This window comes from Piliocolobus tephrosceles, chromosome 8, assembly GCF_002776525.5.
Source record: "Piliocolobus tephrosceles isolate RC106 chromosome 8, ASM277652v3, whole genome shotgun sequence".
NCBI classification, from domain to species: domain Eukaryota; kingdom Metazoa; phylum Chordata; class Mammalia; order Primates; family Cercopithecidae; genus Piliocolobus; species Piliocolobus tephrosceles.
In genome coordinates this window covers 81685874-81713527 of record NC_045441.1, presented here as the reverse complement: position 1 = coordinate 81713527, position 27654 = coordinate 81685874, and the positions used below count along the sequence as shown (strand labels likewise).

The 27654-nt window shown below is 37.3% G+C and overlaps 1 protein-coding gene across 1 annotated transcript; it reads left to right on the top strand.

Annotated features, from left to right (window-relative positions):
* LOC116418877 lies at positions 1 to 22168 on the top strand. The gene is made up of 5 exons (XM_031935968.1): positions 1 to 145; positions 9191 to 9237; positions 17077 to 17170; positions 18637 to 18730; positions 22009 to 22168. Exons 1-5 carry the CDS (start codon positions 1 to 3, stop codon positions 22166 to 22168), a joined length of 540 nt encoding a protein of 179 aa, XP_031791828.1.
* Positions 22169 to 27654: the final 5486 nt, after the last annotated feature.

The following is a 27654-nucleotide window of genomic DNA, read 5'->3' as shown; positions in this document are numbered from 1 at the left end:
ATGTGCTGGCTGCGGGCATGGGGCCAGATCCTCCTGCCAGTTTTTCTCTCCCTCTTTCTTATCCAATTGCTTATCAGCTTCTCAGAGAATGGTTTTTTCCACAGCCCCAGGAACAATCAGAAACCAAGAGATAAGACTGAAGAGGGTGAGTGATCCAGAGTCCTGAGGCGGGTGCCCCATATGCTCCAGCGTAGTTTTTCCTTTTAATTGTGCCATCCTGGTGCACTGGAATTTTCATCTCAAAAGTTGTCATTTGGTGTTGGTGGGAAGACATTTTAAAGGCTCTAGATGGTTTTGGCGAAACTCGGTTAAATTGGACTCGGATTAATTTGGTTTATCTGAAATATGAAAGGAGGATTCAAACAGTTTTAAATTTGAGGAAAAGCATGGTTTCTCCCTCATCACTTTTTGCATGACCTATGGCATATAAGCTTTTTGTTGTGATTAAGTCGTTGGGTTTTGTTCTAATCAAACCCACTCAATGGTCATAGTTCCTTTTTCTTCAGTTTTTAAAGATCTTAGTTAATAAAATGCTTTATTTGTTCTTTTTCATAAAAAAAAAAACAAATTACTTCAGTTTGGAGGCATCTCTTGGTTTCCCTTTCCAATTGAAAAAAATTTGAAATGTTAAAAGTCATGCTGAGTTAAATTCATGAACCTGGAAATAAGGTTTTTAGTATCCTAAATTGGAACCCTATAGACAAAATAAGAGACAGAATTTGAATTACTTGGAAAGTGTCCTGTAAAGCCAAGATTGCCATTTTTACAAAGACTATGAGACAGAATAATTACTGCTGTCTGGTTTCCAGAGTAGAAAAGAATGTTAGTATCTGTAAGTAAATCAGTCTTCCTTACTAAAACCAAACCCACAGTTCTCAGCTTTGCACTGAAATAACAATCTCCTTTGAGGGGGTAGGGTTGGAGGGATGCTGAATTAAAATACCTAGCTTGTTTTCTTTGGTTTCATCTTTCCCATAGATTTCTCTTTTTTAACCTCTTGGTCACCCCTATACGTACTCTAAGAGAAATAGTGTTCCAGTGCCATCCTGGCCCCTTCTCCCAACAAACAGCACCTAAAAGCATAGGTCCAAACATAGAAACAAATTATTCATTTTGTTCCCTAGCAAACTTGGACTCATACTGGAAATTTTTCACAAGACTTTATCAAAATACTGATAAAGAACAAAAAAAAAGAAAAAAAAGCAAACAAATAAAATAAATAAAAAAACACAGATAAGATAATCTCCAAAGATGGAAGTTTCTGTTGCTAGCTAACTCACTTCTAGGGCTGGCCAGCTGGAGTTCATGTTTCTAAGGAAACAGCTTGCCTGCCAAGGGCCTCCCCTGAATGCTTGCATCTTAGTCTCGGGCCAGTTCCCCTTAGTGCTTGCATTTAATCTTCCCATCTAACAAGGATATGGTTTCTTAGACATCATGACACTTTTCACTTCCAAAACTGAGAAGGGGCTTCTAAGTCTTCACGAGATGCTCATCTATGTCCCAGATTATGCCCTGAGTGACAGGCAACAGACAGGACTTTGTGAAGGATCGCACATCAAGTGAGACCTCCCGCTAAGCAGGTTGTTTTGATCCCCAGGGCTTCTAACTCTGATGTTCATTTACATTTGAGAGCTTAGTAATCAATATTTCAAGAAATTATAGTAAGCACTTGATGCAACTTTAGGTTAATCTTCTAGAGTCTAATGAATGGATTAAAAAATGTACTGAAACCTAGATAATTTTATTCACTAGAAGTAACCAGAAAACAAAGGGGCATAGCGCAAAAAATAAGTGGCAACTAAGGAAAGAACTGGAAGATTCTGGATCAGAACAGAATAGCACAGCATGGCAAGACTCCAAACGTTACCACCCTCTCTTAGAGGTAACTAATGAGTCACTATAATACAAGAAATTTTATTGATTCTCCCAAATCTGGAGAGAAACAAGTTAAGTGGGTATCCTATTCTTTATCTTATTCTGAAGATGAGAAGGGGAAATGGCTACTGAAGAGAAATAAGTGGAATGAGGACCTGAAGAGAGAGGGCCTGACTCTCTGATGGAAACTCAGGTTCCTGAGTTATAAGCTGGATTTGAGGGCAGATCAAGTGTCCAAAGAAACCCTTTCATGGAAATGGGAAACACCTCTGATAGGCTTTAGCAAACCTTGGCATTGAAAAACGACAAACCTCAAAAGAGAGAGCAGAGTCAGACATTCTAACAAAGCCTGGCACAGCCTCATTTGAGTTCTCCCCCCTGTCTAATGCTGGAAACAATGGGGTGAATAGAACCTAAAATGCCATAAAACTGTAGCTTCTTGAAAAAAAATCTCAAGGATCGTGGTAAGGTGGTTAAGATCTCACCTACACTGTATCAGAACAAATGGAAGGTCTGAACAGAGCTATGTAATCATTAATAGAATGAAAACAATAGAGCAACTGCACAGCAAAATAAAGAAATAAAGGACTATATGACAGCATGCAAACACACACACACACACACACACACACACACACGCCCCCCAAATAATCTACCCTAGAAGAGAACACAACTCAAGAAACATGAAAATTTCCCACAAATGCTTTGAGCTAGAGAACAATCAAACAAGAAATATTCAGTGAAACAAGCCTCGAAGTCGATAGCAAGATATCAGAATGAAATTAAAAGGCAGACAGCTCCAAGGAAATAAACTGAAGGTCAAATAATTTGAATATAAGGCAAGGCTTCTGAGTTTTCTCTCTTCATTTGTTTATTTCTGCTAATGGTGAACTCACCAAGAATATTTGTCACATACTGTAAGCTTACTGTAGTGGTTTCTGGTAGCTGCCTCATTCCTCTGTCCTCTAGCCTAGGGGGTGCTGTTATCTGGGAGGAGCTTTCTTTCACCTAGTAAGCTTCTCAGCCTCTTTCATCATCTGCATACCCAACCTCGGTACTAAGTTCCCAGTGTTATGTATACGCAAAGTGATTTCTGTTTTCCTGGTTGGATCCTAACTTCATATAGCCATCTTTAAGACAAAAAGTGCTTTCAAATTTTGACCAGCAAGCAGGTATTAGGAGGATTAGAGCATTGACACTAAGATTTAAATGCTGATGGGGAACCAGGAGAGAAACCTGGTATACCACTTCTGGCTGAGGTAAAGGAAGGGTGAGATAATAAAAATCTCATATGGGTTGAAGGGGAATCTGAAAACATTAGGAACTTGTGACTCACTTTCTAGAGTTTACTCTGAATCCACTGGTCTCACAGATAACATGAGGCTAACATGGCTCCCAAACAGTAGGTAATAGTAGCAGGAAGAAGTATCTTAGCAAATGGACTCAAGGACTGCATGTCAGTATCCCTTGGACATAAGAATTTTATAGGGAAAAGAGTAGAGAGCCCTAAAATTCCCAATATAGTGGCTGGGGTACAGGCAAGGCAGCTCTTGCAAGAGGTGGCAAAATTGAAGAGGGAAAGGTCTTTCCCAGAGAATACTGGACCTCATGTCTAGAAACCACAGCAGGACCACAGATACTAGACATGACACTCCCTAAGAAGTGGACAGGTGAGATTCACACAGTGAGGCTAGTAAGGAAGGAGGAGGGGACTCAGTCCAGTCACACCCTAGTACCAGGGCAACACATAGCCTTTGCTCCCAGAAAAGTATAGCATCCCCAAGGGAAAGGGGGAAGGAGCAAACCCTACATTTAGCTAAACGTTTATTCAAAGGAGGATGAATTAATTGACTGAGATTGCAAGTTTATGGTTTTCTGCCACTAGCAGAAATGGGGGATTTGACATTATGCTGAATTGTGATGTAAAACTGAATTCTGATATTGAGAGACCTAGATCAAATCCCACCTCTTCTATGATGCCTTCCTTTAGTCCACCTAATCTGAGTGAATAGTTGCTCCTATACTTAGCTGCACCTCTCTGACAGTACTTGTTTCACCAGAGAGGCAGAAGAACACAGTTATCACAGGCAGCAGTTCACACTGGCTGGACTCTCCTCCCAGCTCTGTTGCTTACTAGTCCCATGCTTTCTGTGTCACAATTTCCTTATCAGTAAAATAAGAATAAAATAGTATCTTCTGTAAATGGTTGTTGTGAGGATCAAATGAGTTAATCTATGTTATGCACTCAGAACATTTTCTAGTACATGGTAAGTTTTCAATAAACATTATGCAGTCATGTGTTGCTTAATGACAGAGGGGTATCCTGAGAAATGCATAGTTAGGCAATTTCATCATTGTGTGGATGTCATAGAGTGTACTTACACAAACCTCGATAGTATAGCCTACTGTACACCTAGGCTAGATTAGCCTATTGCTCCTAGGCTGCAAACCTATACAGCATGTTACTATGCTGAATACTGCAGGCAATTGTAACACAATGGTAAGTATTTGTGTATCTAAACTTACCTAAACATAGAAATGGAATAGTAAAAATATACAGTATTATAATCTGAAGGGATCACCATCCTATATGCAGTCTGTTGACCAAGATAATGTTATGCAGCACATGACTAAATATACAGATAGAGACATATATTATGACAGTGCTGGAAAACAAGATGAGAGCCGGAAAATGTTAAGAATCCCTGAGAAACAGAAATTGAGATCAGACTAATGGAGAAAGCCACAGCCTAAAACACACATAAGATAAGACTAATGTAAGAGTGGTTTCTGGGGTTGCTCCAAGCTCAGCAGCAGTGAATACAAAGAGCATGAGGGAGTTGTGCAGCAGCTTCCTGGGAACTGATCTTAAAGCACTATAGCTGGTTGCCTCTCCACCTTCTCAATTGTCTCAAGAAGCAGGCAGCAGAGGCAGCAGAGGCAACTGCTCCAGGTTAACAATTAATGTGAATTATTGGCCTAGAAAGGCAGGAAGAGATATACTACCAACACGCTGAACTTGGCAGCATGTCCCAATCCTCGCCCACACCACAGAGGTGGAAATAGCCTATATACATACACCTAAATCCTAACTTGATTGTACTAACACAATCAAGAATCATGAAACCCAATAAAGGAAAGAACCAATTTATTAAAACACATTTAATAGAGGGGAAAAGACACCTTGAAATTAGAAACTTCTCTTACAGAAAATGGCAAGGACTAACAAGATTCCAAAGGAAACGACTACGCTAGCAAGTACAGTGGCTTGCCACAACTCCACAGGTGCTAAAAGTAGACAGTAAGACTCAATGGATCAGTGCCGGACAGTTTATTACTCATAGCACAGCCAACAGGAGGAACGTCGGTATGGCAGCACCAAATCTCCTGCCCCCAAGTCCCATAGAGCAATGCAATGTATCCAGATTGTGCTTACGAATGCAGCCAGTTGCACTGGAGCTAAGGAACCTAGCACTAAGAGCTTATGAACTTTTATGGCAAGCAGTAAAAAGTCTAGTCCCTGGGGAGTAATTGTGACTATAGTCACACTGTGGTTGCCTTGACCTATTTAATTGACTATGTTACCAGATACAGAGTAAGTGCAAGGTCAGAGGATAATTAGGCCAAGAAGTTTGGCACACTTATCTAGGAAATCCAGAGATGCTCAGGGTCTAGGATGGATGCCTCTCCCAGCACTATGATTAGTATTCTCATGGAGATATCCATGAACAGGCTATTCTGGAAAAGATTACGAATCTTGGAAATTAAAAATATAGTAAACACAAACAGCTGAAGAGTGAATTAGCTAGCTCAATAATTGAGCCATGGAATTCTTACAGAATGCAGTACAAAAGAACAAGAGATAACCTGTAGAAAAAAGAGACAAGAGTTCATGCCAACATTAATGTAATAGGAGTTTCAGGAGGAGAGGAATGGAAGAGAGGAACTAAAGAAAAATATACAAAAAAAAATCTTTGGGCGGGACGTGGTGGCTCACGCCTATAATCCCAGCACTTTGGGGGGCCAAGGCGGGCGGATCACGAGGTCAGGAGATGGCCAACATGATGAAACCCTGTCTCTACTAAAAATGTAAAAATTAGCGAGGTGTGGTGGCACACACTTGTAGTCCCAGCTACTTGGGAGGCGGAGGCAGAAGAATTGCTTGAACCCAGGAGGCAGAGATTGCAGTGAGCTGAGATCACGCTACTGCACACTAGCCTGGTGACAGAATGAGACTCTGCCAAAAAAAAAAAAAAAAAAAAAAAGAAGAAGAAGAAAAAATATCTTTAAAGTTTTGAAAAAAATGGCGTTGAAACTAGAACATATTAACAGACTAAGCCAGCTGTGCTCTAGAAGGTATACAAAATAAAAACATTTGGACACTTGAAGAGTCAAAGAGTTTATCATTCACAGACATCTGAAAAAAATACTCAAGAATATAATCCAGTGAAATGAAAAATGAATCCAAGGGGAAAATGTGGGATTCAAGAAAGAGTAGTAAGCAAAGAAACTAGTAAAATGAAGAGTTAATTCTAAATAATTTATTGTAAGTCAACAGCAATTTAAATATGTCTAATAGTCATTAATAACTTTAATAGTAGTTAAAATTCCATCTGCTTTCTGAAATCCATATGATACAGAAATCATATGGAAGTTTAACTGCTATTAAGTAGTTAAATTATTTAATTGGGAAGTGGTATGGTGAGAAAGAGAAGAGTAAAAACATATTAGCATCTTTGTCTAGGTTGAGAATGTAGATCCTGATTAAATGATGATAGAGAAATGCATATAAAATATCTCCCCAAATTTTTAAAATAACAGCTCAGGAATAGAAATAGAATGTGTATTTTGAAGCCACTAGAGAAAATAAAGGAATAAAGAATAAATAGATGGAATAGGATATACCTTACAAATGCTCCTGAAAAAGAAAGCAAGTGTAGCAATATTATATAAAACAGAATTTAAGTAAAAGAAACCATTAAGTCAAAGAAAAAGTGATATACCATATTGACATGTAGTACAGTACACCAAGATGACATATGACAAACCTTTATTCACCTAACAACATAGTTTTCAAATAGATGTAACAGGTAAATAAAATATAAGAAGAAATGTAATATATAAAATCTTATTATTTTACATATACTCCCCATTGTTTTTTTCTCTTAGCTGTTCTTGAAAAATTTTCCCTTGCAGATAAACTTTATTTTTGTATTATTAATGTATTGCAATGCCAATAAAAAATTTTGTTTTGATATTTGGCATAATATATTTTGATGCCAGGTATGTGTAGGCATTTGAAAATATGATTCTTCACCTTTAGGGTGAAAGAATCTGGTACCTGATAATGCCATGGAGGTAGCTAGAACCTTGTTCTTTAGGAATAGAACAGAAGAAAGAACCTACTGATTCACGTAACACATAGGTCAGCTGTATCCTCATTAGTTTTCCAATAAGGGCAAAAATGAATATTAAAGAGATGGCTGGTTAGTTATACAAATGCTCAGTCTAAACCTCAACCATGGAGGTTGAGCAGGCCATTTACTGACATACTGTGTTGAGGAGGGAACTTCATCTCTTCGCTCTTCGCCAAAACTCATTTCCCATCTAATCAGGAGAAAAGCATCAGACAAATCCTAGTTGAGGGGCATTCTACAAAATATCTGAAAGGACTGAGGACAGTAGTCCTCAAAACTGTCAATATCATGAAAAACAAGGCAAGAGTGAGACATTGTTGCAGACCAGAGGAGATATGATGAATAAAGGCAATGTGGTATTCTGGATGGGATCTTGGAAAAGAAAAACGATGTTGGTGTAAAGACTGGTGAAATTCTGATAAAACCTGGAGTTTAGTTAAAAGTCAAGTGCCAGTGTTAGTTTCTCAGTTTCGATTAATGTACCATGGTAGTGTAAGGTATTAACAATAGGAGGGCCAGCGCAGTGGCTCATGCCTGTAATCCCAGCACTTTGGGAGGCCGAGGCTGGCGGATCACGAGGTCAGGAGATCAAGACCATCCTGGCTAACATGGTGAAACCCTGTCTCTACTAAAAATATAAAAAATTAGCCGGGCATGGTGGTGGGCGCCTGTAGTACCAGCTACTCGGGAGGCTGAGGCAGGAGAATGGCGTGAACCCGGGAGAGGGAGCTGGCAGTGAGTGGAGATCACGCCACTGCACTCCAGCCTGGGCGACAGAGCGACTCCGTCTCAAAAAAAAAAAAAAAAAAAATTTGGAAAACTGGATGAAGGGTATACAGAAACTCCCTGTAGAATCTTCACAGTTTTTCTGTAAATCTGAAATTATTCCAAAATAAAAACTTTAGTTTACAAAAAAGCTGTGGGAAACACGTAGAACTCTGAGAACAGTGGCCAAGTCATGAATCCTCTGTTTCCCTGCTTCTGCCTCCTGAAAGGAGCCTGAGGCCAGCTGTCCTTCACATAGCTAAGGCAGCAGAATCTTTACCATTCACCTTGCCTTTTCTTTCACTCAACTTTCCCATGGGTATTTCAAGGACACTTTCGGCTAGGAGGAAGTAACATTCAATAGGACTTAATTTAAAAACTGAACTGTAAAATTTTTTCCCCAGCCAAATCAGATCTGCATCCAATCAAACAATTTGAAATTAAATAGAAAGGTCTGACCTTTCCCACAGAGCCTGAGAACTCTGCCCCCAAAATAATAGAGAGAGCAACTTTATTGTTGCTGTATCACAAAACAACTAGTACATTAATTCCAGACCCTTTCTTTAAGGAGATGTTGCAGTAATAAAATGAGGCATTGAAATGCTTCTTTCCAAATTCATAGTTTTTATTCTAGAACTTTCAAATGTAAATCACACTGTTTGTGTTTCCGTAAAACTAGAGGAATGAAAATCCTCATTTGGGAGAAGTTTTTAAAGCTTTGTGGCAAAAAAAGATGGGAAATTAATTTTTTTTTAACTATTTAAAGGGTTAGTTAAGTAGGAATATCTTGGCAATACCATCCTGAATAACAACACTTGATATTTTAAAATACAATGGAGTTGCCAATTTGTTTTTCCTTACTGTGTTTTGGGGGTTGTTTTTCAGAACTTGGCTCATCAAAGTTGGATGATGCCATTTCATGTTTTTCCAAGAAATAGGAGAAAAGACTTAAGATTAAGAGGATTTATACAGTACTGGTGGGGGTCTAAATACATTAAAATAATGAAGTAAAATGCTGGGGCATGGATGAATATGGCTTAAAACAGGAATGACTAAGTGAAATGCACTTTTACGTAAAATTGAGCAATAAAAAGGATTTGTATTAATTTTGGACTTAATTTTTTTTCTTGTAGAATGTGCTGTAAAGAAGAGTTGTCAATTGTGCACAAAAGATAAGAAAGTAAGTTAACTTTCTTATGAGGAAATTGTTCTGGGAACGTTATAAAGTCACAATTTACAGTTGTCATTTAAAAGATATGCTAAACTTTGTTTTACACAATTTTTTAATAACAGGAATGACTCATAACAGTTATTAAGATCTATTTATGTATTTCAAACCATTCTTTGAGGATCTAGAAATAAACAATGGAGATAATTAAGTACAAACATGTACTTCCTTCTGGAAAATTATACTTCAAAAAGAAAAGAATTATTTGCTTGAAAAAAATTATACTGAAATTTTGGAATAATTTTTGCAAGTAAAGGAAAAGATATATCTTTTGAGATGTGATGACAATTTCCTTCCCACTTCTATTTCCTAAAGACTAGAAAGAATGACATACCATTCCTTAACCACAATGTAGCTGGATTCCTCTTCTTTGATGATTAAATGTCTGAAATCATTGCTCTTCACTTCAGATTTGGAAGAAAGCAGAAATGCTATAAGTTATGAGGGAAATGGCCACTTTGTGTCACAGACAGGTTTGCAGCAAGCTGCATAAAAACCACTGCAGTCTAACTTGTGTTGGATAACTGAAACACCAAAAACAGAAGCTTGAAGTCACTACTTAGAAAAGGGCACACTCTAGTAGTTGCTGTCTCTCATAGTGATCTGGATATACACCCTCTGCCCTGTCTTATCGTCCCCTAAGAAGATAAACATCTATCACTCGTCTACTTTAATGAGGACCTGGGCTTCTGGCTCATGGCGTTCTCCACCCAGTTTGTACTACCATTGCCTTACATGCTTTCCACAGCCAGCGATGACCCAGACATACTCCGTCTCAGTTAAAGAGGCCTTCCTCAACCCTGTGTAGTAAGACATCACTTCTGTGGCATCTCTGAACCCTGCACAATCTACATTGGCTTTTACATTCTCACTACCTTATACTGTACCTACTCTTTAGCCTCAACAAGACAAGAACATCCTCTAGTCCTTTAACACTCTTCTTTTCCCTTCAGTTTATTGGCCCTCTCCAATGGACTTCCTTCCCTCCTGTGAATTCTCATGGCTGTTCACCTGAATGCAATATTCTTCCAGTTTTTGTTGTTGTTAAATGTTTTATAATGGAAAATTTCATATATACCAATAAAGAAAGCAATATAATAAGGCTTTATATCCCAAAGAACCATCTTGACCAACTTTTTTCAATGTATGCTCTTCCCCGCTAAATGTATTATTTTGAAGCAAATGATGATATGGATACCGTATCATTTTACTTAAAAATATTTAAGCATATATTTCTAATTGATATTTTACCTTAAATATTACAAGTTCATCCATGATCATACCTAAAAGTTAATAATATAATCTTAATATCATCAGGCACCCAGAAAATAATAAATTTGTCTTGTTGAGTCATTTTTGTTTGTTTGTTTGAATCACATTCGTACATTGCAATTGGCTGATATATACCTTAAGTATCTTTTAATCTATATGTTCCTTCTCCCTTTTTATTTTCTTTTTTGCAACTTATTTGTTGGAGAAACTAGATTGTCCTATTTGGTTTCTCATAGTCTGGATTTTGCTGGTCACATCCCAAAAGGATTTGGATTAATTTTGGACTGAATTCCAAAAGGATTTGGATTAATTTTGGACTTTTATCATGTTCCTCTTTTCCCTGTTCTTTTGTTCTTATAAACTGATAATTAGATATAAAGGCTTTATCAGATTCTGTTTAATTTTTTGGTAGGAATGCTTCATGCTGAGAGGCCCTTCGTTAGGAGGTAGATAAGATTTATTGTCTAGCATTTGATGATATTAGCAACCAACAATGATCCTTGCCTAGATCGATTATTTCCCTAGGAGTTGTAAAAACTACTTCTACTTTGATGGCTTTGCTCTCTCTTTTTTTTTAATTTTAAATTTTATTTTTTTGTGGGTATGTAGTAGGTGTACATATTTATGGGGAACATGAGATGTTTTGATACAGGCATGCAATGCGTACACCCTCTTATTTTTAACGGCATACACCCTCGTATTTTTAATGGCACTGGACCCACATTCCACAGCTCCAATTGGTGTTCTGGTTTATATTTTCGTTTGCTATGCATCACTAGCTGATTGCTGCTTGAGCATATTTCATCAACATCTGGATGAATAAAGCTACAAAGTCACAATTTCTGGTCTCACCTGAGCCCAAATACTACCTATCACTTGCTTTTGGTTAGCGATATTGCCTAAAATTTCCCACAGCAGCAATTCCCCCATCCCATCAATATCAACAGATGCATTCATCTCCAATTTTATGGAAAAAATTGAGGCCTTAGGTGTAAACTTCATTCCCTGACTGATAACATTGCTGTCATTTTTCCCATCATTACCTGTTCTTATCCCTCCTTTTAGAGGAAGAATACCTTCTGCACTTCCCCTATACCTCTCTTTTGGATTTGAACATGTACATTTTTGAATTGTAACTCGTATCATTTAAGTTGTTTTTATGCTCACTTTCCCCTTGTTCTCAGCTCCTTAAGGACACAGTCCATGTTTTATTCATCTTTATATCTCTAACCCCTCACACATTTCCCACACATGGCAAGCATTCAATAACTATTGAATTAACTCTTGAGCCATTCAAAGAAGGGTAAATTAATTCAGTATACTCTACAGTGTAACACGGTAGAGAATTTTTAAATTTTTTTCTAAATATCATTCATTATGGAAATACTGGGAATATGTGAATTTGAGTGTAATTTTAAAAAGATTTCCTGTACCTCATAGGAATGAACTAAGAGATAATTCCACATGGTCAACACAGAATTAGGAGGATGAACAGATGTCTTGGTTGGTATATTGTGCTGCTTTATGTCCACTTCTCCATGGACCTGGAGAATATATATATACCAACTCCTTTTCATTTCCCAAAACATTCCAATTTGTATGATAAATGACATGTTTATTCTTCTTAACTGTAAGGGAATCTTCCTTAGATTCTATCTGAAACATTTCCTGATGATTTCATAGTATAGGACTAGCCTTCCTAGAGTTAGAAAACATTCTTACCAAAAACCCATCCATAAAAATCACGTTTACAACCCCCCGATACACACACAACTCATAAACATAGCATATGAAAAACATATTATATTTTTGTTGATATTTTATATTAGAAATAAAATTTCAAAAATCAGGCTAATTAAAAAAGGCGAAGCATCTTGTAATCGGTGCTTTTATTGTTATTCAGAGTCATTATGCATCCCTGTTGCATGCTTGGAACGAAAGTTCTCAATCATGGTGTCACAATGATGAGACTTGTCATAAGTACATTTTTTTTTTTTTTTTGCTTTTTGCTAATGAATATCATAAGATTGTGGCCAACTGACTTAAATAAAATCAGAGTAGATTCTAGGTTTTCTCTATAATCACATCTTTCTCACTAATTGTGACCTGATATGGATGGTTGGTTGAGACAAAAAGGAGTCAAGTTATAGTAAGCCTAGTGGGATTTTTGAATCTCCCACAACCTCACAGTTCATAGGAAATGACCGTTACTCACATGCTTGTAAAATGCATGTATAAATGTCATACCTTACCACTCACAAAGAGATGCCCACTTTGATATTTATTTTTCTGAAAAATTGTGTGTGTGTGTTTGTGTGTGTGTGTGTGTGGTAGGGCATGGAGTCAAGGAGAGTGGACAAGGTGATGGATCTGAATCTGGATATGCCAGCGAACATGTGGACATCACCTGTTGGGAGTCCTTCAGCTGGAAAAAAATATATGGACAACCAGTATCATGGATTATTTCCCATGGCAACTATTCCCAGCCCTTTACCACTGTTAGCGTGATCCTCCTTTCAGAGTTTGACTTTCCTTGAGAATTTTAAGACCATCTGGCAGGTTCAAGTTTCCTCATTTTTCACCAGAACCAATTCAATATCTTTTCTCTTATATTAACTTTCCCCTTGTGAAATCTGTTCTCATTTCTGAGGTGAATCCCTTAGTCCTCACCTCTATCTATGTGTCATACTCAGAAATGCATGCACATTCACAAACTCAAAGCCTTTCTCATTTCCTTGTTCCCTCTATGACAAATCCAGCCTATTTCTGTGCATTGGTTTCCTTCTGAGTTCTGACAAAATGGAAAAAAACAAACAAAACCAAATCTTCTCTTTGTTTCTTCCTAGAAGCTGAAGTACTTATTCTGTGCTTATTCTACCATTGCTTCCCTATCACACAGTGTGATTTGATCCGTAGCAACCTGATTTAGAGGTTACAAAAGACTTAATAACCAAATGCAACAACCTTTCAAAGTAATCACTCATTCTTTTTGGAAACTTGCTCCTTCCTTGGTGATCTTGGCTTTATACAGGCCCTATTTCTTCCCTCACCATTTTGTTTCCTTTACCAATTCCTCTTCTTCATTTTCCTGAAGGAGTGCATTCCTTCATCTCCTAAATGAGTGCATTTCTTCACACTGTGTCCTCACCCTTGTGCCATGTCTTTCACAGTCCTGGTCTCTGCCACAAACTGCGTATAAAGAAATCCCAAATTCACATCCTTAAATCTAACGATCACCAACAGTGATGCTCACAGCTGCTTGATTGCCATTTCTTTCTGGATAGTTTTTTTTTTTTAATCACATCATGCTCAAAATTTCTTTAACTTAGTTTATAATTTTGCCTTCCCCAAAGAAGCTCATGTTCTTTACTTGTTTATTTCTGGTACCATTATCCCATAATTTTAGAAATCATTGGCTTTTTTTTTTTTCTTTTTTCCCCCCATCTGCTCTCCATTCTTTTCTTTCACCTGGAACAATCCTGGATTTTCTACATACCCCATTCCCCAACCACTGGTATAATATTAAGCCATTTGCTTTATACAATCTTAAATCACTAAATATTGTTATGTACCTTCCCACTTTTTGCATGTTTTAATTTTAATGATATTTTTATTAAAATAGCAATTGTGATGTCCATATAAGCTTAATAAAACAGCTCTACCCTAAAATGAGTACTATAATTTTCCCATGAGAACATAATAACCATCACTCTAAAGCCTTTTAGCTGGCTCCTCAGTTGTCACACTCCAAAGAGGCTAATGGCTTCATATTTACATGGGTTATTTTCCTTAGCTACAAGAAAAAAAATCATGTAATTTACCTTAAATTATACATTACCAATTTAGGAATGTTGACTATATTATTACTGTTCTTGGGGGCAATGTGAAGCTCTGGTCTTTGATAACTTTCTAGATTTAGTTAAGGTATTAGTCACATATTTGTGTGGTAAGGGACAGCAGCCAAACTCAAACTAATTTAATAAAAAGGGGAATTCATTGGCTCACAATATTGGGAAGACCAGGTGTGGCCTTGCCTTCTTGCATAACTGAACCAAAGGATGTCCTTCTCATTTTCCTCTTTTCTTTCATCTCTCAGCTCTGCCTGCCTCCGGGAATTGACTTTATTTTCTCTTGTGGTAAATGGACATTCTGCATACAGCTGGGCAAGGGGCTGGCTGCCAGCAGATCTAACCCAATGTCTGTAACTCAAAGAGTTGTAACTTAAAGATTCTGATTGGCCCTATTGGGGTTTTATGTCTGGTCCAGCATTTGTTACTAGGCTACTGCCTGGGTCAAAAGACCATTCCAGTAGTAGGAATAGGGTAAGGGAAAACTGATTGGCAGCCACCGGACCACACAGGGTTTGGGGAAGAGGTCCTCAGTAGAAGAGGGTGTGATTACCAGAAAAAGAAGAATGGGGACACAAAGTAGCAGAGAGATTTTAAAAATAAGAGACTTCAGTCTATTATTTTTCCCCCTTGACCGTTCAGGACAGACATATTCTATTTTCTCCATCCCCATATTTTAAAAAATTCTCCTGGCAAAATAATGCAACTAAATCTCAACTGCAATTGGACTTACCCAAGGTCACTATCAGCTACTGCCCCCAGTTCTAAGTCTGAAATCTCTGAGAGATGTGCATTACTCTTGACTGTGTTTGAATACAGCTCCATGCACTCCTTCAAGTTAGCTATATAATCAGTTAAACCAACTCCCAAAGACCCACTATTCAACAGAAGAGAGAAAGTAGGATGACAACAGTAAACACTCCCATTTAGAAGGAGGATAGTGGCCAATAGTCCTATAATATGTTCCAAGTCTATAATACATTGTTGAGTTTCCCTGGCTGTGCGGTGAGTTGTTGGTCACCAGTCTAGCTGCTATGGAAGGAGTTCACTCTCTCTCCTCCATTATTCTCTGAGCTCCAACCAGAGAGAGGCATAGGGGAGATTGTCTCTTCCGGGGACTGCACTTCTTTAGGAGCTCGCTTGTGGTGGACTTGGTTATTGAAGCCTGGGAATCAGCTTAGCACTTAAGTGTGCATAGCTCTTAGCTGTAGGTTCAGGTTTTTTTCTGGCATTTCATTTCCCTGAAAACCCTACTAGATCTTGGACTTGATTCCTAGAGACTCTGAGTACTAATAACCAAGGCCAGAAGTCTCTGTGGGCTGTAATCTTTGAATCTAGACCTTATCTTTGTAGTTCCAGTCATTCGGCAACCATCCAGGAGGACAAGACTCATTCAGTGAAAGTGACTTCAATCTTAGATTTGACTGAATGGCTTGATTTGACCTTTAGTCTTGTCCAGCATGAAACAAAAGCTGGCCTGTGTCTAAGGGGTGGTTCTTTACGTTGGAGTGAATCATTACCTCTGCTGGTCCCAGGATGTACAGCAAGAATTGATCAGCAGTGTCTGGGTTCAATCTTACAGGATTGGTTACCAGCACGGAACTATGCTACTTAGGTTAGAACCCAGGCTCCCCTATTTACTAGGTATGTGATCTTATGTAAGTCATTTAACTTCTCTGCACCTTCTTGTTCTCATCTATAAAGTGGACATAATAGTACCTGGATCACCGGGTTGTCATCAGTATGAAGTGAGTGGATAAATATAAAGGACTTAGAATATAGTACCTGTCACATGGTAGGCCCTATGTAAGTGACAGCCATTTTTACCGCTTTGTCTTTTTTTTTTTTTTTCACTTTTCCAGGTTATTCTGGTTTTACCTTCCATAATATTTTTCACCTTATGTCTTGCTTAAGGGACTTAGAATTCCATTTTCCTATTTCTGCGTGATTATCTGAGCACCAGTGAGCAGTAACAGAGGAGCAATCCCAAAGGAAAGAGTCGGGGATGCAGGCAAGAGGAATGGAAAGAGTAATAGAGAGATTTTAAAAACCATTTATCGCAGTTCTTATTACTACTTTGTGAAATAATATCTTTGGTTTTGTTTCCTAAATGTAGAGTCTGAGAAAGGGGTTCAAGTGCATGTGATTTTTGAGTGACTGCTCTTCAGCAAAAATCCTATGGAGTGAGAGACTCAGGGAAGATAAGGGGAAGAGCGAAGAAAAGATGAGGTCTTGGCTAAAGCTCACTCTTGGCCTGAATCATGGGCAGCCCTTGGGCAAAAAAAGTCACAAGGTAGAGTTGTCCCTGACTTGAGGCAAGGATGCCCACTGTTTGGAACCCCATGTCAGTCAGTCACTGGCCTGGGGAAATAGTAACCTTGTGGGCTAGGTGGTCCCCATCATCATCCAAGAAAAGGAGAAGCTGTGAGCCATTGGGAGCCAAAACTTTTTGCAGCTGAGGTTTAGATGCATGGGTCTGACAAAGGAGATCTCAAGAAGTTACCAAAGGCATCTACTACAAATAATAATAATAATAATAATAATAATAATAATAATAATAATAGTAATGGCTATTATTTATTGAATACTTACTGAATTAGTACTAAAAACTTCCTGGGATTGTGGTTATTATACTTGGACACCACTTTTATTTTTCTCTTTCCAAATATAGTGTATTTGGTGTAGTGAAGAAAAAATATGCAAAAAATATTGTTTTCCATACTTCGGGTGTAAATTCAGTTCTATATATTGGTTAAACTGTGCAGGTGAGTTGTCCTTATTTAAATTTTTATGTTCTTTATTTCAATTGACTTTCAAACGCTAGTGATTTGCTACATTTGAAGGATTATAAATTATTACATTTGCTTTACATATTAAAATATAGCAAGTCCAAACCACCATGGCACATGTATACCTATGTAATAAACCTGCACGTTCTGCACATGTATCCCAGAACTTTAAGTAAAATAAAAATAAAAATATAGCAAGTCCAGGGATGTTCATTGGTCTTTCCTCCTGATATAGGCTTATTGGTTGTTTGCAGCAAAGTATTCATTCAAATTAAGTGAACATTCATTTTGATTGGTGGATGCTTTCCCATACCAGTAGCTGAATACTTTAAATTTCCATTTCTAAAATCTCCAGTGTATGATATTCATAACCCACTTAAAGGATGTTTATATTCTTATGTCATTTTAGAAATTCCAGGATTTTTAAATAAGCTAGTCCTGGTCTGAGGATATGTTGTACCTAGAAACATTGCTATAACTTATATTTTTTCAGCTAATGTATTCTACACTGAGAATTGCTATTCAGAATAATGATTAACTAGGAGTGAACAAATATTAATCATCAAAGAATCTTTAAGTTATACTGAAATGTTGGACTTTCGGTATGTTATAAAATACTTACCAAGGCAGGAAACGTACCAGCACCATTTAAGAAGTTTTCTTAAAGAATGGAAACAAAAAGCTTTCTAGGTAAATTCTAGCTATGTGAAAAAGTCCAGTATAGAACAACCAGTTGTCTTCTTTTTTCCTTCACTGAAGTAAAAAGATATAAATTTTGCCCTCAAATCTCTGTTTCAGGTACTATCAGGTATATTTAAATCACACGTGTTTTTGCCTTATAAAGAAGTTACACTTTGTGTAACTAGTATGAACACAAACTCTAGTCTCCTATGTCATGTTTGCCCTTCTAGTTTCATTTTATAACACACCAAGCTAATAAACTACATTGTGCTTACTGAGATAAGAAAAAAAAGTTTACAAGGGGTAGAAATCTGATTTCTCAGCAAGCATTGATTGTCTCTTTGGTAATGGACTGCTGAAATTCAAACAATAAACCATTCCCTGCTCTCATTTATATCTCTAAAGATGTATCTTTAGAGATATAACAGCCTGAGGGATTTGTTGTTTTATCTATTAAGATAGTACCACAAATGAGTTTAGAGGTAAAATAAAGAAAAATTAAGCCAGTAGCCTAATAGTTCACCAATTTAAAAATAAGTAAATCAAATGTTACCTCCTTTAGCAACCCAGATTATTTTTAAATGTTAGTGATTGTTGGGTTAATGGTAGTTTTATTGGAATATGTAATGTATGTTATTGTATCATTACTTTCAATAATCATTTGTTAAAGAATCACATTGCATGATATTAGAAAAGATGAAAATAGCAGAAATTGCTGATGTTCTGTTAACTTAAAATATATTTCTTTTTATACATTTCAGTTGACATGTTTGGAATTGTGATGCTTCTACTCATTGCAATACTAATTACAGGATTCATTTGGTACTGCTGCGCCTATCACTTTTACCTGCAGGAGTATGCTCATTTTATTCTTATTAAGAATGCACTTTGGGGTAATACCATTGAAGAGAATACTAAGCTAGTCATCAGGAAGTGTTTTGCCTTTTTTATGTAATAAAAATAATATATCCACATGGTAAGGAAAAAACATCCAAAAAGTACGGAAATTGTAAAATGAAAAAAAAAAAAGTTTTACTTTCTCATCCCCCACCCCACCTCTAACACTGTCTTCCCAGAAGCAATCCTTTTAGTATGGTTGTATTTGCAGTTCTTCTGTAGTTACCTCCATATATTTGATTTGGATGGTTATGTTTTCTTTTCATGATTTATTAATTTTAGATGTTATCTATTGACCCCCAATCATTAAAGCAGAAAAATTTATCTTGCACTATACACATTTTTATTTTTATTTTTATTTTGCTATTAGTAGGCATTATCATTGTGTTATTTTTGGGTTGTTACTATCTTTTTCATTATTTTTAGTTATTAGATCTTAAGATTACTAATATTTCTCCTGTTGACTTTGAGTAATCAATTTAATTCTTTGTTTCTATATCTCAATCCTTCTCCTGTTAAAGATAAGAAAATTTGGATCCCTATACTTCCTTCCATTTATCCTCTCTTCCCTCTTATCTCCTAAATTCTATAAGCTTTCTCATTAATTTGACCTTGTCAATGTGTAATATTTACATTCTGTTCTGTGGCTATAATTATGTCTTGAAATGCTTACTCTATAATTTGAGTCTAAAATTTGTTAACTACTAAAAAGGATAACACATATTTATACATGATTGTATAAATATTGTTTAATAAACAACCAAAGTGGAGTAAGAAATATAGTTCTGTGCCACTAACCTATATTGCTTGAAAAAGAATTATCAAGTGCCAAGATCAAATAGATTCTCTTTTCTTACTCTTTATTTCATGAAATCATGCTACATTTCAGCTTACTTCATGTTACTTAACTGTGACTTTCCTATACAGCTTTTGCACTTTCTAGAGTTTTAAATTATCTTCATTATTTCTCGTTAACAAAAACACATGTATCTTTATTCTCATCACTGTGATCATTCATCTTTGTATTTGCTAAAATACATTCATTTTCTTCTTATAAATATTCTTCTTAAAGTCTTCTGACTTCCTGCTTTAACATGCAAAAATTAGTTTCTTTTTACTGCTGTACTGAATTAGGAGAATTTGGGGGGTCCCATATCTTCCTCTTTTTAGGGTTTATTTTTTCCTTTTGGTGGAGTACCTCCTCAAGTAAATTTTTCAAAGGTTTGGAGAGTATTTGCATAGTCCATTACATATCAACAAATTAGTTTCTTCTCCTTCATCCCAATATGATATTATTTTCTTTCTTCAGATTATACCCTTTTTATAAGAAGGAATTGTAGACAAGATAGACAGGACCCAAAAATAAGATAAATGCACATGTATAGGTCAATCTGGAAGTAAAATGTGCTTATAAAAAGATAAGGTAAGTCAACATAATGCTTGCAGAAAAAAAAAAAAAAGAAAAGGTAAGGGTTGGCCAATGTTCCATTTGCTTGTTTAGGACCTCAACTTGGTCAAGAACTTTGTATTTTTCTGGCTTAGAGATGGTCTTTTCCTTATTAACATACAAAGACAAGGTAGGATAGAATGGAAGGTATTCCTTATTTTTCCCCTCTGAAACAAGCATACACATATACACATGCAAATCAGAAAGAAGAACCAATAGGGCACATTACATATGTGGCAAGGATCTGTTTTGTAATTTTTTAAATATATATTTTCTTCTTAGGATCCTGGCTCCTTGTGTCATCACTTTTTTATATAATATTTATAAGTAGCAAATTCTGCCCATAAGAATAGGAGCCTGAGCAAATAACCATCACTGAAGCTTCTTTTATCCACATTTTAAATGAAAAACCCTGAAGCCTCTCTGCAAATATGGTCCAACAACTGTACTCAGTTCTGGTTTAACTCTGCTGTATATCCACCATCTCTTCTTTCTGAATTTCTTCAAGAGATCTTCTAGACCTTGTTAATTCAATGAGTGCTGTATTCTGTAGAGGAATTTATCTTCTAAAGGACTTACTGCACTTCATAAACCAAAGATCCTGGTTAGGTTTTAGAAACATGACTCTTTTAAAAAATATCCTAGAATGACCAATGAAATATCAAAATACTTATAGGTACATTTGATCTAATGTTATTATTCAGCAGTTATGCTTATAAAAATTAAAGCACTTTAAAAAGTTCCAAATGTTAGAGAATACAAGTGTTTCACTGTCCATGTACTTGATGCCTCCTTCATTGTCATCTATTCTTTTAACAAATATTTATTGAGTATTATCTACTAAGCAATGTCATTGTCATAGGGATATAACAATAAGCAAGAAAGATCAGGCTGGGCGTGCTGGCTAACACCTGTAATCCCAGCACTTTGAGAGACTGAGGTGGGCAGATCACCTGAGGTCAGGAGTTTGAGACCAGCCTGGTCAACATGGTGAAACCCCATCTCTACTAAAAATACAAAACTTAGCTGGGCATGGTGTCACGCACCTGTGGTCCCAGCTACTCAGGAGGCCGAGGCAGGAGAATCACTTGAATTCGGGAGGCAGAGGTTGCAGTGAGCTGAGATCATATACCACTGCACTCCAGCCTGGGTGACATAGTGAGACTCCATCTATGAAAAAAAAGGAAAAAAAAAAAAGGAAATATCAAACCCTTGCCTTCATGGAGCTTATAATTAAGGGGACACAGACAAGTAAACAAGCAATTGTTAATTCTATTTCTAGTTTATGGATATTTTAAATGATATTCCATTTATTTTAATAGCTTTTCTTAATTAAATGTTTTAATTCTCCTGGTGGAAGGATAAAAGAAGAATTTAATAAAGCAGTGATAGAATATTGCATAAGACCGGGTGCAGTGGCTCATGCCTGTAATCCTAACACTTTGGGAGGCCGAGGTGGGTGGATCACTTGAGGCCAGGAGTTCAAGACCAGCCTGGCCAACATGATAAAACCCCGTCTCTACTAAAAATACAAAAATTAACTGGGTGTGGTGGCGAGTGCCTGTAATCCCAGCTACTCAGGTGGCTGAGGCACAAGAATTGCTTGAACCCAGGAGGTGGAGGTTGCAGTGAGCTGAGATCGTGCCACTGTACTTCCAGCCTGGGTGACAGAGCAAGACTCTGTCTCAAAAATAATTAAAAAATAAAAAAAGGAGTCTAATGAAAAAAATAATTCCAACTATAACTTTTACTGTTCTGAAAATAAGCCTAATTCTAAATTCATCATCATTTTGAACAGAAATCGTGTCTATTTTTATGGAAGACGAGAAACAGTTCCTGTTCCCAACTGCAGTGCTACTGGCAAGTGTTTTCATTTATTTGATAGAGCGTCCCAGACTCCTTCAGTAACAGCTTGTTCCCTTGTTCCAAACATCAAAATTAAAGTATGAGTAGGGGCCAGGTGCAGTGACTCACACCTGTAATCTCAATGCTTTGAAAGGCCAAGGTGGGAGGATTTGCTTGAGGCTAGAAATTCGAGGTTATGATGAACACCTTGCATTGCATACATATTGCACCACTGCATTCCAGCTTGGGCTCAGAGGAAGACCCTGTCTCTGAAAACAACAAAAACAAAAATCAAAGTATGGTAGGACTCATAACAATAGATTTCATTTTTCCCATTTCCATGATACATTTTGGTAACCTCAATAGCTAGACCGGGATTGGTAAAATTACAATATTGATAGAGAAGGGCTAAAATTTTCCAACCCAGTTGGGGATATTCATAGCTTCCCCTGCTACCCCAACTCCCACTCCACAAAAGCAACCCAACAAAAGATGACCTTTGTCTTCAGGAATTCTTGCAGGCTTTCCCAGATTAATTCACTTCATCTTACCTAGTTCCTTGGCTAACCTACTATCCACTCTCCTCAACTCGATTCTAAACTTTCCCTCACTTACAAAGCTTTCCCTTGTCCGGGACTCAAATCTCGGCTTCCTTTGACTGATCACCCACAGTTCCTGGGCAGGCACTCCCAATCCTCTACCCAGGTCTGGATCTTGAAAGCCCAACTGGAGTCAAAATCATGATTCCCCTGTTCACTTAATTGGACTACAAGAAAAATTTTACATCATAATAATATATGACTGAGGAAAGAGTACTGCATAGTCCTTTATAATTACTATTAAAAAATAACTTTGCGGGGTGGGGGTCTCCAGATTATTTTAGTGCTTTGGGCTGCAGGGGCATAATAATAGGGAATGTAGAAAAACCCAGGACCCATACTTTTAGGTTGCAAAATCTGGATGGGAAGCAGGGTAAACCTTTTAGGGTAACAATGAAATGGTAAGCACATACACACTCCTTTGTCAACTCCTAGACCTTGTTATGTAGAAATTGTTTGGGTGATAACGGGATCATGAAATGTTTCAAAAAGCTATTTTAGGTCAGGAGCCAAAGTGTAGGGCAAATGCTGCTTCTTCTGAAGGTTGAAATTAAACCAGGGGACTGCGGAGAATAATGCTGCATTTCAATTTTTCCCCATCCATTTTAAATTCCACAGCACATTGACCCAGGAAAAACACTGAAAAGAGCACAAGATTAGGTATTTATTTAGTTTAGGTAGACACAGTTATCTTTTCACAGATTGAGAATTGTCAGATTCACTGTAGGGAATAAAGTGTAGTCAAATTCACAAGGCAGGATGATTTTTTACCCATGAGAGAGCCCAGTGGGAATGCCTACATTAAAGGCTTGAGTAAGCAAAACAGGGTTCTGAAAAGAAATTGAGAAGAAGATGAAAAAGTGGGAGACTGTGGTGTCATAGACATCAAGAGAAAGGGGTCTAAAGATGGAGGGAGAGAGATTCATGAGTGTCCTCTGGACTTACACATTAGGAGATGATTGGTAAGATATTTGCATATGGTAGTTTTCAGAGTATTTATGCAAGACATAGAATAAGCAGGCTTCTGACTGTGAAATAGGAAAATACGGAGCCTATAAAATGTTATGTACACTGCGATACTCCTCACCTGTGAAGACAGTTATTTTTCAGGATTGGTGGTAATAGTGCCCTTCTTGGTCCACACTTCTTTCCTAGAAAATGAATTCAGAAGATGGTGTGCTGGGATTAGGGATTCATTAAGCATTCATTAAGCATCCACAGCTTTTCTGTAACTGGAGACAACTAGTCTTGTGGTCAAGTTGATAGTACCTTAAGTCACTTGAACCCTAAATATTAAAAAGGCAACAATATTAAAATCTCAGAAATCTTTTTATTATTCATGAATGTTTCATGTTTAACATTTTAAAAATTACATAAGTTTTTATTGACTTAGAATTTGAAAAGATAAATTTATTTTCTCTTATAGCATATGATGAATAGATAATTAAAAATAGATCTTCCAGAAAGAGCAGAAGGAAGTTTCTTCAATGGTAAGGTTTCAAATTATATTGCGTGAATTTTCTGCGTGCCATTTTCTCCCTTCTATTAAGCAACTTTCAGGAGTATCATTAGAATTATTAAGAAAGAAAATGGAAATCAAATCTGTAAAATGTAGGCAGATTTTCAATGCCGGAAACATGTAATAGAAGGCAGCAGAAGGCCAGGTACAGTGGCTGATCTCTGTAATCCCAGCACTCTGGGAGGCGGAGGAGGGAGGATCACTTGAGGCCAGGAGTTCGAGACTAGCCAGGACAATATAGCGAGATTCCATGTCTACAAAAAAATTTAAAAGTAAGCCAGTGTGGTGCCTCACACCTGTAGTCCTAACTACTTGGTAGGCCAAGGTGAGATCACTTAAGCTAAGTTCAAGACCAGCCTGGGCAATACAGCAAGATCCCATCGTTACAAACAATAAAAAAAAATTAGCTGGGCATGGTTGCATGTGTCTGTAGTCCCAGCTCCCCAGGAGGCTGAGGTGGGAGGATTGCTTGAGCTCAAGAGTTGGAGGTTGTAGTGAGTTATGATTGCGCTGCTGCATTTCAGCCTGGGTGACAAAGAGACCCCCATCAACCCCTCCCCGCCCAACCCCTGCTATGAAAAGGGAAGGAGCAGAAAGTGGAGATATAACAGTTTAGACTGCCTTTGTTGAAATCTGGTCTTTCCATTTATTAAGACAAGTAACTTAATCTGTTTGTGCCTTAGTTCCTAATTTGTTAATATTACCTAAAAACAGTGACTAAATTATTGTTTTGGTGACTTTGAGGACAAAATGAGATTTTATAGCTAAAATTTCTAGAACTACCCCAACACTCAGTAAGTCCTTAATAAGTGTCAATTGTTACTACTGTAATCACAGAATCTCAACACTGAAGGCACCTAAAGTTCATCCTACCCAACACCTCTCCCAGTGCTGGAATCCTCTTATCAACATCTACGGCATGTCAAATGATGGACAGCTAGGGACTATCCTTTGGATTACAACATAGTTACACATTTGGCTTTGTGTGTGTATGTATGTGTGTGCACATTTGCCTTTCAGCAAGGTTAAACATACAGGCATACTTTCATTGCCACCTCCTACTTCCACCTGCACAGAAAGGAGGTCCCTAGCTAGAGGCACATTCCATAATTCTATAGCTTTTGAATGAGTCAGTTCAGGTTAATAGGAGAGAGAGGGAAGAGAATGCAAGTCCTTCCAGAAGCCTACAGAGCCTCCTGGAGAATCTCTAGGGAAGAGACAATATGTATCAGTTTTAAAGTTTTGTAGAGTGACCGTGTATCTTCCAAACTGGGCCCATTTTAAGAGTGAAAGGGCCACTGTTAAGAATTATGCTAGGAGAGCAGGTGAAAACCAAGGCTGCCCTGGGCAAACAACAGCAAGAAATGATGCTTAACACCCAATATTGCAAGGGAAACGTGCACATTTATTTGTTGTTGTTGGGATTGGGCATTTATACAAACTTTTTATAAGACAATCTCTCAGTATCTATTAAAATTTGGGGTTGGGGGGAGTACTCTTTGACCTGGTAATTCTATTATTAGAGATTTTCCCCACTGACATAAATGATCCTTTTAATGTGACACTGAATTCAGTTTGCTGGTATTTTGTGAAGAATTTTGCACCTATATTCATCAGGGATATTAGCCCACAATTTTCTTTTCTCATAGTGTCTTTGTCTGGCTTGGGTTTCAGGATAGTACTGGCCTCATTAAATGCATTGAGAAGGATTCCCTTTTCAATTTTTCAGAAGAGTTGAGAAGGATTGGTATTAGTTGTTTAAATGGTAGAATTCAGCAGTGAAGCCATGAGATTGTGGGGTTTTCTTTTATGGGAGACCATTTATTACTGATTCAATCTTGTTACTCATTATTTGTCTGTTCAGATTTTCTATTTCTTAATAATTCAATCTGGGTGTGTTGTATTTGTCTAGGAATGCATTCATTTCTTCTAGGCTATCCCATTTGTTGGTGTATGATTCTTCACAGTATCTCGTAATCTTTCATATTTCTGTGGTATCATTTGTAATGTCTTCTCTTTCATTTCTGATTTTATTTAAGTCTCTCTCTTCTTTTGTAGTTTATCTAAAGGGTTGGCCATTTTGTTTATCTTTTCAAAACACTAACCATTAGTTTTGTTAATGTTTTACTTTTAATTTTAATTTTTTAACTATTCTTACCATAATAGTATAATTTTCAGTTTTGTTGATTCTTTCTATTGTTTTTCTAGTGTCTATCTTATTTCTGCCCTGATCTTTATTATTTCCTTCCTTTTATTAACTTTGGGCATAGTTTGTTCTTTTTCTAGTTCTTTGATATGTAACGTAAGGTTATTAATTTGAGGTCTTTCTTTTTTTATGTAAGCATGATTGTTATGAACTTCCCTCTAAGAATTACTTTTGCTGCATCCCATACATTTTGGTATATTGTGTTTTTATTTTCATTTGTCTCAATATACTTTTTGCTTTCCATTTTTTTTTTTTTTTTTTTACCCCTTGGTTATTCAAAGAATGTTGTTTAATTTCCATGTTTTGTGAATTTTCCAAATTTCTTCTTGTTAATTGATTTCTAGTTTCATACCATCGTAGTGAGAAAAGATACTTGATATGATTTAAATCTTCTTACATTTGTAAAACCTTGTTTTGTGGCCTAACATATGGTCTATCTTAGATAGTGTTCCGTGTGTGCTGAAGAAGAATGTCAGTCAGGTGCAGTGGCTCATATCTGTAATCCCAACAATTTGTGATGTCGAGGCAGGAGGATTGCTTAAGGCCAGGAGTTTGAAACCAGCCTGGTCAACAGAGCAAGATCTCATCTCTACAAAATAAAAATTAAAAAGTGGCCGGGCGCGGTGGCTCAAGCCTGTAATCCCAGCACTTTGGGAGGCCGAGATGGGCAGATCACAAGGTCAGGAGATCGAGACCATCCTGGCTAACCTGGTGAAACCCCATCTCTACTAAAAAAAAAAAAAAAAAAACTAGCCGGGTGAGGTGGCGGGCGCCTGTGGTCCCAGCTACTCGGGAGGCTGAGGCAGGAGAATGGTGTAAACCCAGGAGGCGGAGCTTGCAGTGAGCTGAGATCAGGCCACTGCACTCCAGCCTGGGCGACAGAGCGAGACTCTGTCTCAAAAAAAAAAAAAAAAATTTAAAAAGTTAGCCAGCCTACTAGGAAGGGTGAGGCAGGAGGATCCCTTGAGCCCAAGAAGTTGAGGTTGCAGTGAACCATGATCCTACCACTGTACTCTAGCCTGAGTGACAGAGCAAGACCCTGTTAAAGAAAAGAAGAGGAAGAAGAAGAAAGAAGAAGAAGAAAGAAGGAGAAGAAGAAAGAAGGAGGAGAAGAAAGAAGGAGGAGAAGAAAGAAGGAGGAGAAGAAAGAAGAAAGAAGAAGAAAGAAGAAGAAGAGGAAGAAAGAAGAAGAAGAAGAAGAAGAAGAAGTAGAAGAAGAAGAAGAAGAAGAAGAAGAAGAAGAAGAAGAAGAAGAAGAAGAAGAAG